This window comes from Sander lucioperca, chromosome 10 (assembly GCF_008315115.2).
Source record: "Sander lucioperca isolate FBNREF2018 chromosome 10, SLUC_FBN_1.2, whole genome shotgun sequence".
NCBI classification, from domain to species: domain Eukaryota; kingdom Metazoa; phylum Chordata; class Actinopteri; order Perciformes; family Percidae; genus Sander; species Sander lucioperca.
In genome coordinates, this window is record NC_050182.1 from 12,180,551 (window position 1) to 12,200,988 (window position 20,438).

Below are 20,438 nucleotides of genomic sequence, written 5' to 3' on the forward strand. Positions count from 1 at the left end.
TCCTCCTTACTCTCTTTCCATAATGCCCCCCCCCCCCCCTTTGCTTTTCACTATCTGATAAAGTTGTCAAAGCCACACATCAGATTTGAATTAATCAGTAAGTATTCCACTGATTTAAATTACATTATATTGGTTCCCTATGAAGTCATACAAATGTGTGAAAATTAGTGCTAAGGACATGTATTTTCTATTTTTGAATCCAGTAGATCCCCTGAGACACGGCACCAAAACCCCACATGGTCACAATTATCACATTTAACTGGAACAGATATTTATATGGTGAGGATGTTTGGCGATTCAGCGTGTGAGCAGTGCAAATCTGCATCAGAGTTATTTTAGGAAGCCAGCTGCTGCACTGGTCTGACTGGCTTTACAGTCATTAATTGTTTCAAAGGAATGGGAGAGCAAATGGCGTTACTGTTAGCATTACTAATGCACTGGCCTACATATCTGCCCAGCTCAGTCCAAAAATACTTGGTATTGCCCCTGGCTTCACAGTCTCCTGCCCCAGCCTGTTGTGCTGGGTCTTGCCTTTAGACTGCCCTGACAACATTTTCAAGTCCTGATGACGGCCTGTCTGTGCTGCATTAGTCAAGTCAATTTATTTATAGAGCACATTTAAAACCAACCTAGGCTGAACAAAGTGCTGTACAAAGTGATATGATGTTTATTGTGGATGTTCGTATTCTGCTTCACTGATGTACACCAGCTTAGCTTTTTATGTGATATTGCAACATCTGATTGATAGCAACTTTACCTGTGTCTGTATAAAGTTAGCTCATTAAGCAAACATGGCAACTCAGCACATATATTTAGTGAGAAATGAAAGCCATGATTAAGTCAGAGCTTTCATTTCAGACAAGACAGCGCACCTCGCCATCATGTAAATGGTTCTTCAGGTTGTGGGTGTGTTCCTGTGTCAACACAATTTGTTGCGCAAGTTGCTTGAAATGAAACCGAAGACATTTCCAAAGTGATAATTAAAGCATAGGTTGACTGAGCATGCATTTTGTTTTTTTCCAGAAACCCCTTGTATCACATTCACGTGACAGAACTAGTTCTTTAATGTCAGCTATCAAGCGGCTCCACTGGGGAAACTGGTGGTTTAGTGCACGGTTAAAGGGCACGCTAACAGATGTTTTCACACATTGCTCCCTACGGATTCAAACAAGCTTCTCCAAGCTCAAGCCGACTATCACCCAAAGGAATTGCAGGTTACAATCCTGAACTTCTTTGCTTTTTAAAAGAGGAACGACAGTGTGGACATAATAACACCCTCCATTTCACCGTCAACATTGCTCTAAATATGTTTTATTAAGCAAAATGTAATGCATAACCTGTCTAATGACAATATGGACCAACTACAGTAGCATCTGTTGTATTTTGCCCAAACATTTCTGTAAAATCCAACACAATATGCTCTATTTAAAAAACTGTAAACTTCATACGAAGTGATACTCTAAAGTGCTTTTAAAAAATGAGATATAAGACAGCAATCAAATCGATAATAATGCTGTAAAGCATGATAATACTTTTCTTTCACAAAGAAAGTCCAGTGTGAAAAATGAACAAGTTACATATAACATATAAAACAGTAAAATAAAACTGATGCATATTTCATTGCCCCTCTGGTGTAACAATGTTCAATCATTTACCAAATAATCCTTCAACTAGTCAAAGCCTTTTCTTAAATTATTTTTGGTAATATTGTTCGGAACAGCCATTCATGAAACATACAGCATCCTTAAGTTCTCACCACCACCCTTCCAGACCCCAAACCCTCAGTGCTTTTAAATCCATATAAACTCTTTATAAATCATATCCACACATGTCTGAAACTTTCTCATCTTCATACTGTATTTCTTTAAGTCTCACTTCCTGATCAACAGCATCATCACAAGACCAAGACCTGGAATCCTAAACCTAAATTTTGGACTGATAAAACTCAGCATTTTGAATCTGGACCTGCAGTGGATGCCTTTATCCACCCAGGAGGAGAATACTTTTTGTTTCCTTCACATATAACAGCAGACAAGTCTTTCTCATGACAGGTTTATCTCTTTTTCTTCTGCTGGCGCAGCACCTTTCTCCTTTTAAGGATCATGTCATGGAGTCTGTCCAGACCCTCCCTGAGTCCATCGCCTATGATAGCGCAGGTTGGCTGCAGGTGCCAGGGAGTTGCAGGGCCCAGTTCTTTCAGTGACAGAACTTTCTCGATTTCAGCAAGTCCCAAAGAGTGTCTCAAGTCCTGTTTGTTGGCTACCACCAGCAGTGGTACCCCCTGGTTTTCAGAGGTCTTGGCGATTTTATGGAGCTCCGTCTTGGCCTCCTCCATGCGCTCTGCATCCACGGAGTCCACCACGAATATGATGCCGTCTGTGCATCGCGTGTACGACTTCCACAGGGGGCGTAGCTTCTCCTGGCCACCGACGTCCCAGAAGTGGAACGTCACAGTCCTGTGGCCGCCCAGAGACACTTTCACCTTCTCCGCATTAAAACCTTTGGTGGGCACCGTGTTCACAAACTCATTGAACTGCAGTCTGTACAGAACGGTGGTCTTCCCTGCGGAGTCCAGGCCGAGAATGGCGATGTGAAACGACTGGAAGAACGGGACGTTGGAGAGGAAGCTAGGTTGTTCTGACAATCCATTCCCCATCTTTCTTCATGAGGAAGGATTGGTGATTTGGGAGATTGTATCCAACTGTCCAGCAATAATCCTTAGAGCTGCCTATATTCCAAAACAATCGCAGCAATAACCTGAAAACAAATACTGCAAATGTTATTCTGGGTAAACACAGGCTTACAAAAGCAGCAGCAGCACTTAAAAGCAAGACTATGCATGCAGCTTTGACTGAACAGCTACTGTGGCCACAAGTGGAAATTACAGGATAATGGCACATTTGATTCACCTACGTACATTCTCTTGAGTCTGTCGCTTTAAGGACATTATGATTGGGTGAACTGTAGCACAAGTAGAGAAGAGTCATAAAGTCAACACATTACTTTATGACTCTATGTTACACAACAATAGCTATCTAAAGTTTGCTAACATAAGCTACCATAAGCTACTGGTCATACCAGACCAAGGAAGGCTGGAGCAAAATAAGTGTACTGAATTAAGCAAGAGTTCAATTTCTTGCCTGTCAGAAAACAGTGTGTGTGTGTTAGGTTCTCCTTCAAAAGGTACTTTATCTTGCTTTAAAGCTGCACTTTCATATCAATATATTTTACAATAACAATGGATCAAATCACTATGTGCAGTGTGATAGGTGTCTCTATCACATGATCTGCATGCTTGTGCTAAGTCAGCATTACATCAGCATGCAAAAGAATTCTGACTTAATATGTTGATATAGAAAATGTTAGGGTTGTTTTTCTGCCGCTATCAGACAATTTTCACATGCAACAGTTGAGAGAAATGGGTATTAATGTGGATGATGACCAAAACACATGGGCGTATTCATTTTTCATGTCACTTAGTCAAAGTCCACAGTGGTGCGTCACTTACTAGAAAACATCCTTTATGACCAGGAAGAGGCTTGTGAGCAATATACTACATCTAATCTGATATCACAACGTCATTATATTGATATATTACCTATTATAGAACCAAAGCATTATTCAATGTACCATGACAGAAAATGTCTTTCATTTCAAAGTAACACAAAGAGGAGTTTACAGCCACCTGAAGTCCAAAACAATGTCTTTATAGCCACCATATTGTTCCAAGTTTAATGAATTCATCTCATATGGTATCAACATTCCTACAGAGGCCTGTTTGCTAGTTTTGCTGTAATTTTGATATAACATCCTTAATTGTATTCAAAAATAGAGTTTAGTGTCCAATGACTCGGTATTTTATCTAGACATACGATTGCACTAAATGTACAGAGGACTGACAACACGGCAGGTGAGCAAATGCATTTTTATGTCAGTGGAGAAAACATTAAACCTAATCCTCTATGAGGAGAAACGCGGTCCACTCCAGTGTTTTAAAACAGCCTGAATTCAACTCACGGTGTATTTCCGCCTCGTATGTCGGCAACAACGATCGAAAATCCTTCCTCAGAAGCGGAGACACCCTCCCTGTCTGTCCTCTATGTCCCAGTGTGGGTCTACCGCTGATGCCACTGCTGTCAGTCTGGACCAACGCCCACACGAACACTGCGGGAGCATGTGATTGGTGTATTTACTCCGTTCTCTGCAAGCTTATTGGCTAACACGGTTGTCAATCACGCGTCTTGCCCGGGAACCAGGATCACCTGTTGCTCCGTCTGTCCGTCACACCACACAATTTCTTACCTTTGACATCAATAATTTATCGTTATTGATCCGCAACCACATTGTAAGTAAGCCGATGTGTTGAAGTCTGCAATATTTATAAAAAAAAAAAAAAACGACTGGAGAGGAAACGAAGGTAAAAAGTTGTGTATCTCTATGTTTTAAAATGTCCAGAAATGCACTTTTTACGTTTTGTTGACGTTGATACTAAATGTTTCGTACCACCAAATTGCAGATACAGGAGTTTTGACATAAAATCGCGTCCAAGAGCCCAAAATACACTTTAGCTAGTCTAACTTTACAAGGCTCCGTTATCATTCCCAGTATTTAACGTAATGTTAGCCCATATTAAACCATACACGGACATTCAGAGAGCACACGTTATAAACACCCCGCAACGCTAGTGGATAAGCTAGTTTAGTAACGTTAACTTAACCGTAACGTTAAACATTAGCTAGTAGCCGTAAAATGTAAACGTACCGTATATTCAGCTTGGAGGGTCGGCGTGTTTTCGCTTTTCTGTCCGTTTGTGTGTGTGTGTGTGTAGACTAGAGCATGGTGGAGAGAGAGTGAACGAGAGTGTGTGTGTGTGTGTGTGTGAGAGAGAGAGAGAGAGAAAGAGAGAGAGAGAGAGAAAAACAGCGCCGCCCCATTCATCCGCGTGTTTTTGTTCAAAATGATTGGCCAGAGAGGCAGGAAAGGCACCACGCCAGAGACGGTTTAGAACCACCGCGCTCACTACAGTCCATCATGCATGAAGGAAAACAAACACAAACTGGTCCTCTAGCAACTAGTTTACATAACCTGTCTCGTTTTCTTGAGTTTCGTAGTTCACAATCGGTTGTTTGATGTTGTTTATTTTCACACAGAGACACAAGGAATATAACACAAAACACTGGCCAGTGGTGGAAGAATTATTCAGATCCCAGTACCAAAACAACAATGCAGTGTTGATATACAGTCTATGGTTAGAAGAAGCAAAAAAATAATAATAAACACACTGTGAAAATACACTGTTACCATTAAAAGTCTTACATTCAAGTTTTAAAGGTCCAAAAGTATTAACAGCAAAATGTACACAAAGCATTACAGTAAAAGAACTTGTTGGGCAGAATTGTCCCTTTCAATTTATAGTTATATTATTAAATAAATCATATTGTTGGAATATTATTACTGATGCGTAAGCTGTTTAGTTTGCATATGGTCCAGTTCATGTTGGCCATGCTCAAAATCTCTGAAAATCTTTTAAAAACTAAAGAAATCCTATCATGTAAAGTAAGCAAATGAGCTAAAACGTTTCAGTATTTTGATTTATGTTTATTATTTTGTTTATATGTTTTGTGTGTTTAGTTAGTCCTGTTCTAAATTTGTAGTTTCCTTTATAAAGGATTTATTGGACAGACAAAAAATATTTTTCTGAGATTCCAAGTACACTTCTTTTGACTTTTGGCTATTTTTCATCTTTTTCCTGTATAGATTTTTTAACAACTGCCTTCAGACTTTTGCACGGTCCTGTAAAGAACAAAGACGTGTGTAAGTAAAATCTTTATTAGCCATGCAGCAATAATCCTTTTATTTTCATGCAATGACATTTTATTACATTGTTCAGTATTGCAAATGATAACAGGGGATTAGAATATGAAAAAACACATGGCAGTCTGTGAGTCATGTGGTTTAATGCAGTCACTGATATTCTTTTCATTTTAAATTTAGTCTGCGAGTTATGCACACGGTCACAGATGACTCGTTAAACGCACATGTGCAGCTATTTCAGATATGCTTCGGACATGTGCAGGCTTTGCGTGTTTATAATTCTTGGGGTGCCAAATGAGCAGCTGTTAGTGGACCAGGGGGCTGGAATTGCCTCCACACAGCTCTTAACTGACCGTTCCCCAATATGTGAAATACCTATGATTTTTTCACAGCCACATGCACTAACATGCACGTGCAACCGGACCGGCTATCAAAACAAAGAACAAAAAAAGAACTCGGATTACAACACACACACACACACACACACACACACACACACACAGGGAGTGTGACTTAATGTTCTGCTCAGGACGCCATTACTCCACTATATCTTTACATCGCAAATATTAGTTTGCTGCTATATTAATGTTCTGAATGACGAGTACAGCCCCTTTTAAAGCTACGAGAATCTCTGAATATGTCAGTGCTATTTGGTCCTTTTCGGTTTATTTTCTCCTCTCATCTTTGTTACATTACCGTACTGTAACTTCTACAGTAGAGATAATGTTCATATGTATTTCACTTAAACTGTAAAGTTCAACTAATCCAATCCTTGGAAGATAGTAACAACTCATTACAAATTTAAAAATGACCACAATATGCTTTGGGAAATGGCTGTAAGTAACGTGTGCTTTCATTTGACGTAGATCTGAATTGTACTAAAAGGCCAAAACATGTATTATTATTGAGATAGGCTTTTTTTTTTATTATTATTTGTTCCCTAAAGTTTTTTTTTTTTAACTATCAAAACTTGTTAAGTTTAATTCCTTTTACATCCCTATTGTATAGACTGTTTGTTAAAATGTTATGCTTATGCACCGTTTAAAGAAACCCAAACATGTGCATGTAAAAAATGTTTTTTAAAAAGAGAAAGTTATGATCTGTTTTTCCACGATCTTGAGAGTTTCTCCTCCACGCGTTCCAAGAATGCGCTGTACGCTCCTCTTCTTCGTCGGTGTCTCTGTAAAGCAGCAGTCAATGTCAGTATTAAAACAGGTGTAACTCCAAACTGCCCAAAACTATTGTAAATCATATAGAGTAAGACATAATGTAAAATACAACCGGTAGCTTCAGTCAAGCGATGTAAATCAAACAAGATGTTTTCCCACTTTTCCTAGTCACATAAAGCACCAGAAACCACATGGTGTGTTGGTTGAAGTCATTATTTGGCCAAATGTAGATTTTTTGTTTTCTTAGTTTACAAACTTGCAGAGGAAAAATGCAGGGAAGTAAAAACTACAATAGTGAGTATAGAAGTACAAAGTTGCACACAATGGAGTACTTGAGGAAATGTATTTAGCACCCCATGTGACTGACAAAATTGAATATAGCAGTGGTTCTTTATGTAGATATGACGCCAACACACTACTGACAGTATAGGAAGCTGATTTTGGAGGCCAGAGCAGCTGAGGGAGTATGAGCCTTGCATCCCACTTTGGCTCTGCAGGTTTATACGTGTCCATCGATGTCTTGGTGTCCTTTGAACTTAAGTCGGACTCGGATCTAGTGGTCCGGACTGGAAAAGAAAATATATTTACTCATTCAGTCATTTGTGCCGACAGTGGCATTTGAAAATGTCAATAAAAAAAGGCCTTTGACTGAATGAGATATGTTCTGTCTTACTTCAGTACAGGCCTTTATTTGTTTCAGTACATACATGAATACAACATGCATTTGTTTCAATAAATGGTAGGGACACAAATGGAAACATTCAGAATACTAACAGAAGTCAGAGTTTTAGCCAAAATGAACTAAGAAAAGGACAAAAAGATGAAGTTAATTCACTTACCGATGTCCAAGTGTTTTAATTTCAAATTCAGGTTACCAGGATCTCTCTCATATGTAGTAACTATGTCTGGAAGGTCTTCATTGAGCTGAAATCAGTGATACAAATCAAAGAGTTCATTTTCTTTTACTTTTGTGTTTATCGCCATCTTGAGGTGAAATCTAACATTACAAACTACAGAGATCACGCGTCACTCTGCACATGTACTCTGCCTGCCTTTCTTGCAGGGGTTCAAAATTAACTTTTTCATCCACCAGCCAAATAGCTAGTGAATGTTCAAATTTAGCAGCCACTCAATAGATTACCATTGTTTTTTTGGCTGGTGGGTAAAGCAAATCTACCAGCCACTTGCATATTTCACCAGCATTTGGCTGGTAAATGGTGCTAATGTTGAACCCTGCTTTCTCCTATTCGGCCTGTGTGTTCATCAGCATGTTGTGTGCACACATGACAAACATACAGGAGAAGGGTTGAAAGCATATTTTGTGTTTGCAGACACTTACTGGTCTGAAGTTATGTGGTTTGGGATTCTTGTAAGGCCCAGAAAGGTACTTCCCAGCCTTGACAAACATCAGCTCAGATTCCAGAACATCAGGAGGCCTGTATGATGTGATGAACTTTGGAGACTCTTCCCTCTGGTAACTCTCATGTAAAACATTTGGTAGAAATATTCCAGTTCTCCTCTTTGTTTCACTTGGTTGAGGTAGATTTGAATGCGTCTTTCTTTCTTTCTTCTGAGGCACTGACAGAGATCTGTACAGTTTTAGAGAGAAATCTGGTGGCTTGATGCTCCGCACGTCGCTGTGGCTCTCACTCTCGGGGAGTGTGAACCATTTGCTTCTTGCAAAAGAGAGACGCTGACTTGCAGAGAATTGGATTTTTTCTTCAAAGCTGACTGAGGACACTGGATGCAACAAACTGTTTGGAGCCATTTTGATTTGTTGATGGGACGAATAAGGTATCTGCTTACCGTGAAACCCCTGACCAGTCTAAGTTTATATCCACAGAGTTTGAGGTTGTTGTACTGTTTGTTTGTATGTCAGGAACACAGTGGTAGCCGCAGAGAAAGTAGCAGACAATGGCACAAGGGTTGATTACAGACACAACACATAAAAAGTGCTGCTTGGTAACGAGTGCCTTCAGTCTTCTTAACAAAAAGAATTAAGTGAAGTGGGCTAAGCTCAGTAGAACATTCAACAAAAACAGGAACTTAGCAACGGTGCAAACAAAGTGCCTTCTGAATAGTAGAAATCATGGCATCTTGAAATCCTTGTACTCTACCAATCTCCCTTAAAGATTTACTGTTGCAGGTAGAATATTCATTTACATATGCAGTAGATTGTGTGTATGTTAAATCTTTATTTCTGTTTTGAAGAAAAAAATTTACATTAAGTTTCACATTTACAAATCAGCAGTTTGGAGACTCAACTTTGATAATGTTCTTACTGTAGAACGAAAATGGTTCATGTTTTCAGATTTTGTAGAGTCACAATAGAAGTCCTGTTTACACAGTCCCATTGTAGAGAGTCATATTCAATTTACAGTACGATTGAAATTACACAGGCGAGGCAAGTTTATTTGTACATGTATGGTACCTCTTAACAACAAGGCAATTCAAACTGCTTTACGTAAGGCATAAAAGGCATTAAGAAAAGATCTAAAAGGATAATATGTAAAGACATAAATGTTTTTGTATTTTAAAGAGTAAAATGAAAAGGAGATACAAAATAAGATACGCATGTAGAACATCTGAAACATGACAAGGGGCCCCAACTAGACATAACTAACCACTGTTTTAATTTTTAACAACGCAATGTGTTTTATTATCTCATAATGTTTCTTTATGTAAAATAATAATCTGAGTTACTAGTAATTAGATTAGATTAGATTGTACTTTATTGTCATTGTGCAGAGTACAAATACAAAGACAACGAAATGCAGTTTGCTTCCAACCAGAAGTGCAAAAAAGCAGAAAAGTGCAACGTGATATACGTATATAAGTATAGACAGGTGGTGCATAGGCAGGACAAGAAATATATTGCAGTGTAATAAGAGCAGAATAAATATGGCTATGTACTATGAACAGTTTATGAACAACATGTACATATATGTGCAATGTAGTAGCCATGACATTATAATAGTAGTAAGAATAATATAGATATATGCAGTGTATTAGCAGAATATATAATAAGAAAAACAGAATAAATATGGATATTCTGTATTAACCATATAGACAGCTATGTACAGTATGTACAGCTATGTGCAGTGTGTTAACATTATAAGAGTAGTAAGAATAAATGTATGTGCAGGATGACTAGTATGAAGAGCAGTAGAATATGGCTATGTTTAGGTGTAATTAAAGTATTTACATTTGTAAATAAATAAATAGAACAGTATGGGTGGGAAAGGGTAGTGCAAATTGTCCGGTGGGGGACAATTGCAATTAATGTTACTTGGAGATTATGTAATCTCCAAGTAACATAAAATGGAAATACTGATATACTGATATAAATACCTAAAAACTGTACTCAAGTACAGTACTTAAGTATATATAGGTAATTATTTCCCATCACAGTGTAACAGAAACAATTGTGTGAATTTGTAATGTCAGGATAATTCCACCAGATGGCAGTATATCTTTCAGGTGGTGGCAGTCAGCTCATACCAGAGATGTTCACAAGTCATTTTTTGGAAGTCCAAGTCGAGTCTCAAGTCTTTGAGGAGCAGGTTCAAGTCAAGTCTCAAGTCTTTTGCAACAAGTCCAAGTCAAGTCTCAAGTCTCTGGCCATCTGATCTGTCCCAAACACTTTATTGTTAAATCTTATGAATTCAAAGCATGTCCTGTAGCTACCATCCATACAGTATCAAAATCAGTTGTAGGATAACTTTATGGGGTCTACTGCAATGCAATCTGAAGCAACACAAATTAAGAACTCTGTTTCAATTTCATAACTGTATTTTTCAACATTTTAGTATCTGCACCAAAGAATACGTGTTTGTCTGTGTTACTAACTGGCTGTAAAGTCCAACCTCATCATGCATTACATTTTTCAGTGTTCAAAGTTTAAGGGAAACATATATTGAAAGTTAATACACCAACCATGGTGCAAACATGTGAGAACTGATTCTTTCCGTATTGCTATTTAACAACAACCTGGTGAAATATTAACCCAAGTCTGTCACATCATATGGATACAACTATAAAGATACAATTTGCCTGTTCCCAGCATTAGCACAACACTTTTCTATGATTAGCTTGTTACCTGTGACGATATATGCTAAATTTAACGTCTCTTTCACATTAGCAAGTGACTGACCTATCTGGGTGCGTTTTGAGATGCCTGATTAAGTTCGACCTTGTTGATCCGGCATCATTTATCTTGGTGCCACACACCTTGCATGTAGCTGTTTGCTTACTGCCACTGTTTACGAAGTTATTGAAAGCTAAACTAATGACAAAAGGTACAACTCTGGGAGGACTTGGTGTTGCCATCGTCAGTGCATTTTTTGATATGTGAGTGCGCGCACACAGGCATAACGCATGTGTTACGTTGCACATTATGGCAAAGGGCAGGGGACATGCAGCTCGTCATACGTTTCCCCAACGTATATGCGCCAATAAAAGAAAATAGAAATACATGAATGAATTTAGATTTAAAAAGCAATAATTGCATGAAAACAGGTTGTTGATGAGTCTCGAAGCTCAAGTCCGAGTCAAGTCTGAAGTCTTTTGGGTCGAGTTGCAAGTCAAGTCTGAAGTCAGCTGTTTGTGCGACTTAAGTGCGACTCGAGTCCGAGTCTCAGACTCGAGTCCCCATCTCTGGCTCATACATTGATGATATGAGGGATTGCTATAATTATTTTTAACAGAAGCAGACGTCACTCCCGTTAGTAATTCATTTGCTTTTCTATACTGTATTTGTTAAGTTCCGACTGAGGCAAGACTGAGAAAGTAGGATTCAGTCCATGGTGAGTCATGTAGACTGGGAAGACACATGACTTTAAATGAATTTGAGAGGACTGTCCCTAACTCAGTGTACTTTACCAACATCATGAATGCTTACAGTATGCACTCTCGAGCAGCAGGCCAGGACTTTGCATGCAGAGATGATGCTTCTTCCAGATTCATGGAACAGAACATTGTTTGATGTCTATAATCGGACATTTTTACTGACTAAACCTCCAAGAAAAGACAGGGAAATAGTCTAGAAAGGAGCTCAGTTTGTATTGATTAGAATGTCTGGCCTCATATACAGTATATCTATATCTATATACAGTATGTCTGAATGCTGTTTATTACTCATCGTTGAGTTTTATAACTGGTGATCCTGTCTGTATACATCATTGTGATCTTTATCAAAACGCTGTCTTTTCTATTTTTAGGATTAGAATTCTCATGGTACTTTACCCTAAATGTGTCATGAGGTTTAAAGCTGCACTCATCAATATTTTTATATTAACAATGGATCAAATGAACAAAATTCAGCAGTTCCTTTCAAATCTATTGAACTTTTTTTTTATAGCATATCTCAGGTAATTGTTTTGGTTTTCCAGCCCATAACTTTATTTGATTCCCTCAGTGCTCTCCTTAGTGTTGTTTACAGTTGTTTATCTGCCCACAAGTGGAAAAGAAAATCAGTAAATGCTGCTTTAAAAATAAAGGTTACAGAAAAATACATGAGCAGACATATAAAGTACAGTAAAATACACAGATACAGCATCACCAGCGTTATTTTACTACATTTGGGGATACATTTGGAATTCAAAAACACTAAAATAATTTCATATGGTTGATTGCTGGGGGGGAAAAACATTTTTTTGTTACAAGTTATTGTAACATATTACAGTTAGCCTAAGTATCATTGTAAAACTTGCTCTCTCTTAGTCGCTGTATTAGGCCAAATATGTTATGAGAGGTCATTACAGAAGAAAACCAGTTACATCAGAAGTCATAGACAGGGGTGTCGGACTGGGGGTGAAAAGGCGACTGAGTACCCAGGGCCCTCATGTGAGGAGGGCCAAAAAGATGCTAGAATGAATAGCTCTGGATGCGGGGGGAGGGGCCCATAGAAAATGCCTTTCTACAGGGCCCAGAATTTTGTGCTATGCCCCCTGGTCATAGCTGTGATTTACAAGAGCCAGACAGTGAGCAGAGGAGCTCCCCTTATGTTAACACTGATCTGTATGCAGCAGAGTTGTTCCAGACAGTCACATTGTTTGCACAGACTCCGACAGCTGACAAAGGCAACAGGAAACTCGAGCTGAGACCAAACAGCATGCCTGTGAAAGAGCTGACCTTGCTGCCCCTGGTAAACCAGGTGCTGCCACCTTCAGAGGCTCCTCTGGACCTCTGGCCCCCCCAGCCCTGTGTCTGAAAAACACCTACCATTGTACGCAGTGACATTTACAGCCACTGTGCAGTCAGTGGCTCAGCTGAAACAACTACAGGAGCCTGTTGTCAGCGCTGCTGTTGCCTCTGCCTTTCAGGGGCCTCAGAGATGTCTACATGTCACTCTGACAACTTGATGGAGCCTAATTGCATTGTTGTTTGAACACTCGGAGCAAAACTTTCACCACAAATCATGCTGTAACACACAGAAGCTTGCTAATCATGGCTATGTAGCTGCTGAAGGAAATAGAAAACCAGCTGAAACTGATTATCCAAGACTAAGCTGAGGAAACTACAGATCTTCCTCCTTCCCAATGACTGACTGTGGGTCAGGACCTCCATCTGTTTTTACTGTTGTTTGAGCGCCGTTTATCACTGAGGCATAAGCAGATTTTCGCTTTGTGCCTTCAGATCAGACGCTCTTCCGTCCCTTTTCTTCTTTACTTTCATTTTTGGCTTAGACAGAGCAGAAGGTATACTGTAAATCAATGAAATGTGATAAATCATAAAATGTCATGAATGTGGATTAATCTCACACATGCGTCGTTTCATGATATAGTGCCTTTTTTTTTTCTTTTACCGTGCACCTTTTCCCTTAACTTCCACATCCACTTGAACTTCCATAAGGGATTCCCTATTTCCAGAGTTTAAAATAGTCCCAAAATCATTAAAGCATGAATGTAAACATTATGAAAAGACAATAGCACAGGTCATCATACATCTAGTTTTGGTTTTAATTTGAAGTTAAAATGACATCCAATTTGGTTTCACATGAGATATCACTGTGTTTTGTGTTCTCTTTCACTCAGACAGGTTTAGAAGAGGTGATGTCACATATTACTGTTTTTTAATCAAAAATTGACATTTGAATAAAAATGCACTAACAGTTGTGTGGTTGATTGCTTATATTGCCAGCAATCAAAACTGATCAAACTAGTCCTGATGAAGCAGACTAGCTGAGTTTTTAAAGTCATTCATTTCTACCGATATTCTGGGGGGAAATAGCTCTTGTCATGACACAGCTGCTCTAAGGTCACATTTGTCCTCTACAATAACTAAACACAGAGCAGCATGGACCAATTACAAACCCACACTCAGCAATTCTCACATCTAATTTGCTCTCCACAGGTGGAAAGTACATTTATCAATCCTTAAACACTGCACAACTCTGAGGTATCCTATACTGTTACTTTACTTGGGTATTTCCATTTGGATAAACTTTATACTTATCTATCACTACGTCTCAGAGCTGACAGCTCAAGTTACGAGTTACTTTGTCTTAAGCTTGATTCATGGTTCTGCTGAGGCTCCATGCAGAGCTTTCGCTGTAGCCTACGTAAGTGACCTGAAGTTTATACTTGTGCGTTGGTGTGTGCGTCGAGCCGGCGTGTGTGTGTGTGTGTGTGTGTGTGTGTGTGTGTGTGTGTGTGTGTTAGAGCGAGGGAGAAGTGAGAGAGTGATGGTGATTAGCTTCGGAGCGAGTAGCGACTCTAAAGTCATAGTGACAGAAACAAAGTGTCTCCCCTTTGCTTTCTGACCACGGTGGGAAATCTATAGCAGGAAAAGTTAACCCTCTCCTTGATTTCATGTTGTTTATGGAGAAGGAGAACCACAAAATGAGTAGGGGGAAATGCAACGCTGCCAAGACACAACGTGCGTCGCACACAGTATAAATCAACCTTAAGAAAGTAGCCTCGGCGTAGATTTTATGCAGAAGTGTAAATCACGCTTTAGTCTTTCCATCTTTGCTTTATGTTATTTTTCATCCTTCCTTTCCTTCTTTGCTTCGAGTCTTTCTGCTTTCCTTCTTCTTTTCTTCCTCCTCTCCTATGTCTGTCTCTGTCTTCCATAATTTATTTCCTACATCAGTTGATCTGCTAAAAATGTAAAACTAAGCCAAACTGAGAGTGATATGGGTTCAACTTTCTCCATCGTACCACCTGAATGTTTTACATTAACTTTTACCGGCACTTCTTCCACCCCTGTTGCCAAAACATTGTGCATGTGTTAGCCAAGACGCAAGCTGAGGGATGATTACATGTTGTTCCAAATCTTCTCCACAGGGGCCCAAAGGAAGTAGGAAAGCCCATCGCCCCAAAGAGCTAAAAAAAAAAGTCTCAGTCTCAGGTGGGCTGTAAATACCTGTGCTGAATTATTCATTTCAACTGATGTTTTTATTTTTTATTTTCATGCAGATGATGGAGCGAGAAACAAGAGTGAGGAAGGCAAAAAGGTAAAACTGGGAAAGAGTGTTCATCTTTAGACTTTTAGAACATGGTTATGGACCGGGGTTTATGGCTGATCTATCTGTGCTTAAATTATTCTTCTGTGCTTTTCTGCTCCTTGTGTGCACTTGAAGTCTTTTAAGTTTTCCTTTCAGTAGTGGAGGTCAAGGTAATTATATTCAGTTTGCATTTCCTGCATCATTTAGCTGATATCACATTTCCCAGGGGACACTGCACTGCCGCCATTTCTCCCACGTCTGAATAACTGATTATAATAAGAGCAAATTGCACAGAATGAGCTCATGTATGTAAATTAAAGTATCAAACGAGGCAATTATCCCCATTTATTTCCCACTATTTTTTGGAACTTGAAGGCTAAATCTCATGCATGTTATGCACTGTTTATATGTCTCTTGACGTAGATGTTTTCCATCCGGGAGGCCGTTTAAGATTTAACTGCTGGCTGTGTAAGTGGAGGCATAAGCAGACGGGAGTGGGTTTTTACTTGATGGCTATTCCAGGCTCTGAGCAGGTTGATGGTCCAGGAGATTTATGAGGGAGGGGTTATATTCCTCCTCAACCTGGGAGTCGAACAGACCAACCAAGACAGTCAGGCACCTCCGGGAGAAGACAGTCTACAGCCTGCACAGCTGGAAGATTCCCTTTGGTTCTCTCGAGACCTGCAGAAATAATGGTCCAAAGGTTTATTCATCGTTAATCACAGAATATTGTCTAACTGACTTTATTGAAACTTCACAGTTTACTTAAACCATCCACTTTATTTCAAAAATGGTCCTCCTGCTGATACTTCAAAAAAATCCTTAGTCTGAGTTTTAAAAAGAGACACTACAGCACCGTCTCAACTTCTACATCGGAGTGGATTATCCTGTTTGAACAAGCAAAATCAGCTCAAACAGCTCTCAGTTAGGGAAATTGTTGAAGAGCTGGAACAATTAGTCGAGTAGTCAATTGTCAGAAATCTAATTATCAACTATCTTAATGAATGATTATTTACTCCACAAGTAAAAATGGCAAACATTTGCTGGTAGCAGCTTCAAAAATGTGAGCATTTCCTGCTTTTTCCCTGTTTTATATATGTGTAAAGTGAATACCTTTGGGTTTGGGACAAAACTGGACATTTGAAGACGTCATCTCTTGGGCTCTGGAAAACTTGAATGGACATTTTTCATTATTTTCTTACATTTTATAGGCAACACAAATAATAAATTATTTGAGAAAAATAATCAGCAGCTTCATCAATGATGAAAATAATTGTTAGTTTTAGCCCTAAATTGTTGTAACATGCAACACATTTGAAATAAAATTTGGATTCCTGTTGTTAATTGACTGTATACTTTTAACAGTTTGCATGGGACACAGTACCTCATCTATGGTTTCTCTTACCATATTAGGATATAACTATCCAAACTAACACACATTTGTGTTCATCTTCATTCAACACCCCTGCCACTGCAAAAATACCTCCAGAATTTACAGTTAATCACACAAATTGAGCTATCACTTCCTCTGTTTCTTATTTCCTCTTCTAAAGAGATCAGTTTCTTGTCCTTGACAGAATAATCAGCCTCAGCTCCTCAGCTCCTGCCAGTGAAACTTTATATCTGAGTAGCACGGCTGATGTTAAAGCGTGAGAATGGAAACGAGCAGTATGGAAAGGACCTGACTGTGATATCTGTCTTATCCAAAATCCCACTCTTTGGCTGAAGCCCTTTCCCTGAAAAATGTAGCATGTGGGCCATCTGTTTTAGTGGTTTGGAGAGTTGACTTATAAAGTGTAACTGGCTGGCCAGTAGTGAACTTCCATGATTAGATGATCAGTCTGTTTTCCCCCCTTTAGAAATGGAGAAAACATTGCATAGCGTTAGCTCATTCCGTAGGGAGTTGAGTTGGGAACCAGAGTGTTTCCGGTTCAATTCCCCATACAGACCAAAGTACTGAGTGTGGACTGGTAGCTGTACAGGTGCCAGTTCACCTCCTGGGCACTGCCAAGGTGCTCTTGAGCAAGGCACAGAACCCCCCCCCCCCAACTGCTTGGGGTGCCTGTCCAGCAGTTGATGCCCCCTCACTCTGATAGCTCTCCATTTGTACATGTACAGTATAGGTCCTGAACATGTGTGTATATTTCAGGCCTGTGTGTAATGTGTGTTCTAAAAACAAAGTGAAAAAATTGTAATTTCCTCCCGGGAGATCATTCAATTATTAAAGTATTATAAAATACTCAAGTAAAGGAATTATGGCTAAATTGTACTGAAGTACAGTACTTGTTGAGTAAATGTACTTAGTTACATTACAGCAAAAGCTGAATCTTTTCTAGTGATGATACTGGCAGAGGTGTGGAGCTTTGGGTCCTGAGAAGGTGTATTACCGCTGATGCCCCTCCTAACACACTATGAAGCTGCAGCCTGCAGCAGTCTGTGGGCAGCCAGCCGCTGCAGTCCGGCGTCTCGGATCAGCCGACAGCCTCTCCATTCACTCCAACCAGAAGTGACAGTAACAACCCTCAAGTAGCCTACTACCTCCTTAGTTCCTCCGGCTTCACTTGTTTTGGTTCGGATAACGGAAACGACGGCTCCTGTTAATGCTCTGAGCAGACAGAAAGGACTTTGGGGTAAAACGGTGCCAGTGCTCGCGCTGCTTGGTTGGCAAAGTCGCGCGCTGGACGCGGCGGGACGATGAGACTTGAAACCGTTTTTAAACTTCTTCCGTGCGTTGTGTTTTTACTTCCTAACGCAATGCACGCTCAAACAGGTAAGCTCACCCCTCTTAGTAATTCACAAAAACCGAGTGTGACTTTTTAAATTTAATGAGCACACATCTTGTTAAACTACTCTTTGCCGTCTTCCTCAGTAAGAAAAATAACAATTTACAAACCAAAAATGGGATTAAAAATCTAATGTAATCACTGTATACCAAAGAGCTCAAAGTCCCCAGATTCTTCTGGTAGTTTTGGCTAAAAAGAAGCGGACACCATCTCATCCATCATGTAGCCTAACTGTCATCCAAGGCCACATACCTCTAAGTCTCATGGTCAGTGTTATGTCTCTCAGGCCGCTGGCTCTGACAGGCACACAGGATGTGGATTCTCAGAGTTCCTGTCCAAACTGATCAGGACTGAAGCAACCAGGTGTTTGAGAATGAAGGGTGTCTATTGGGAGCTTTGACAGCCTCCTGTTGTATCCTTCAGCAGCTCGTCTGCCTGTCACCGCTGTCAGGCTATCATCTTTCACTTTAGGGCTAGATGGTTTTTGGTTCTTTTTCTTCCTCATTGCCCTCACTTTTGTGTCCATATGCCTTTATGATCATGTTTTAACTTCTATGGTCACACACTATAAACCGTAATCCTCTCTCTCTCTCTCTTTGACCTCATTAGTCACCTGTGTTCACTTCCTGATGTTGAGCCTTCCATGACTTTTGCGCCGTTTCTTGTTGGGAGGGGGTTATTTTGTTTTGTTTTGCTTTAACCAGTCAGTAGCGGCCGGCGACTTTTACTGTGTGTCCCGCTAACATTTTTGTGCGACATATAAGCTGCAGTAGCTGTTGCAATGAGCATAAATCTTAAGGTTTTTTAACATTGGTCAAACACACATGTTGATTTTCTGTAGGTAGACTCACAACAAACCCTTCAGCTGCATCAATTTCAACTTGTCACCATTTGTCTGTTGCTATTTTTTCATGAATGTAGCTAGGCAGCTAGCTATGCAGAACGATGACACAAGTCCAATTTCCACAGGGCCCCCAGCATGTTAATTCAGCCACGTTAATGAGATTTCATCGTAAAGTCTTGATGATCCTCTCTTACTGATTCTTGCAGCCTCTGTACTCCCTCAGTTTCAGCCATGGAAATGGATCATGTCATGTGGTCACAACAAAACACTGCAGTGTCATGTTCAGAGCTTGCCTTGACATCTTCCTTTGCAGAAGTTTGAAAGATGTTCCAGTTTTATGTTATTGGTGGTTCTAATGACCCCAAAGCACTCAAACTGTGTGTTTAAGAGTCAGCCTTTAACCTGCTGACCTTAACTTTCTCTGTAGCAGTTTTAGGACTTCCTTCCACTCAAGCAACGTTTTAAAGTCTTTTATTTAGAATTTTTTTGAGTGAACTACAATCAGGATTTACTTTGAATGATCCAAAGAAATAGTTGGTCTCCTGCTTTAGCTTCACATTCAACCTCAAACTGTTTTCTTAACATGCTTATTGTAAGCAAAAGGAATGATGTTTCCAACTAGGGCTGCACGATATTAGGAAAATATCTAATTGCAATTATTTTGACTGATATTGCGATTGCGATATGATTCACGATACTGGAGGGAATTGATCATTTTTGTATCATTATTCTCATTTTCATTGAAAAATATAAAAAAAAAAATAAGTGAAAAAAGTGTGATTTTTTTTTTATTTTTTTTTTTTTTTTTGCGAGGATCTGTACCAAACAGAAAAAAAAGACCACAATACCTTATTTTAGAATGGTTTGACACATATTTTGCTTTTAAGAAATATCGTGCCCCCCTGCGATTTGGATATTGCACTAGTTCATATTGCGATTTCGATAATATTGCGATTCATTTTTACCAAAAGCTGATTAATACCAAGTATATATATAATATATATATATATATATATATATATATATATATATATATATATATATATATATGGTCTATAACTTCTATGGTCACACACGAGAAACCTTAAAGCTATAGTGCACAACTATTTAGTATTAATAGGCGTCCATTACATTCAGGCCACTGCCAAATGAGTTGATACATAGCTAATTAAGCCTATCAGCTTAACAAAACTCTCTGTATTTCTCAGTATCGCTATGTTAACAAAATGGTGTCGTTCGGCGACTTTCGCGCGGAAAAGCTTGTGTGAAGATAATTACCTCTTCTGAAGAGTCCATCATGTTTTTTTAATCCTCTGTGGGAGGGGTGGGGGTGATGCGTGATCACCAGGGGCTTGCGTCATGTGGATGCTCCGACAGTG

General features: G+C 39.4%; 3 protein-coding genes across 7 annotated transcripts in view; 1 reads left to right on the plus strand and 2 right to left on the minus strand.

The window, feature by feature from the left end:
* Window positions 1–1,291: 1,291 nt before the first annotated feature.
* Window positions 1,292–4,896, minus strand: arl4aa (ADP-ribosylation factor-like 4aa). Of its 2 annotated transcripts, XM_031279427.2 has the most exons (3): window positions 4,762–4,864; window positions 4,018–4,164; window positions 1,292–2,757 (listed from the first exon to the last, which is right to left on the minus strand). In XM_031279427.2, exon 3 carries the CDS (start codon window positions 2,654–2,656, stop codon window positions 2,054–2,056), a length of 603 nt encoding a protein of 200 aa, XP_031135287.1. In that variant the 5' UTR covers window positions 2,657–2,757; window positions 4,018–4,164; window positions 4,762–4,864; the 3' UTR covers window positions 1,292–2,053. The 2 variants fall into 2 exon arrangements, with proteins under 2 accessions (XP_031135287.1, XP_031135288.1); XM_031279428.2 differs by lacking the exon at window positions 4,018–4,164 and having other exon boundaries at window positions 4,762–4,896.
* Window positions 4,164–20,438, plus strand: part of vwde (von Willebrand factor D and EGF domains) — a 50,006-nt gene continuing 33,731 nt past the window's right edge. Inside the window, exons 1-3 of one of the 3 annotated variants that reach the window (XM_036006169.1) lie at window positions 4,164–4,417; window positions 5,758–5,814; window positions 15,404–15,441. Coding sequence is in view for 1 of the 3 variants with exons in the window: in XM_031279425.2 (XP_031135285.1) it covers window positions 18,127–18,202 (76 nt within the window). In the remaining 2 variants the exon portion in view is untranslated. Of the gene's footprint in view, window positions 4,418–5,757; window positions 5,815–15,403; window positions 15,442–17,789; window positions 18,203–20,438 lie in introns of those variants that run through there. The other 2 variants (XM_036006168.1, XM_031279425.2) reach the window with 2 other exon arrangements.
* Window positions 6,808–8,956, minus strand: si:dkey-30e9.6 (uncharacterized protein LOC564083 homolog). Of its 2 annotated transcripts, XM_031279420.2 has the most exons (4): window positions 8,323–8,956; window positions 7,823–7,907; window positions 7,407–7,549; window positions 6,808–6,994 (listed from the first exon to the last, which is right to left on the minus strand). In XM_031279420.2, the coding sequence occupies exons 1-4, from the start codon at window positions 8,749–8,751 to the stop codon at window positions 6,908–6,910; spliced, it is 744 nt and encodes a 247-aa protein (XP_031135280.1). In that variant the 5' UTR covers window positions 8,752–8,956; the 3' UTR covers window positions 6,808–6,907. The 2 variants fall into 2 exon arrangements, with proteins under 2 accessions (XP_031135280.1, XP_035862063.1); XM_036006170.1 differs by having other exon boundaries at window positions 6,808–7,549.

Bases quoted from the DNA above. Each gene is read 5' to 3' on its own strand.
- arl4aa (XM_031279428.2), bottom strand. From the start codon at position 2,656: ATGGGGAATGGATTGTCAGAACAACCTAGCTTCCTCTCCAACGTCCCG.
- si:dkey-30e9.6 (XM_036006170.1), bottom strand. From the start codon at position 8,751: ATGGCTCCAAACAGTTTGTTGCATCCAGTGTCCTCAGTCAGCTTTGAA. The intron at 7,908-8,322 runs GTAAGTGTCTGC...CACTGATTTCAG, and splicing joins AACCACATAACTTCAGACCA to CTCAATGAAGACCTTCCAGA. The intron at 7,550-7,822 runs GTAAGTGAATTA...TTTCTTTTCCAG, and splicing joins ATTAAAACACTTGGACATCG to TCCGGACCACTAGATCCGAG.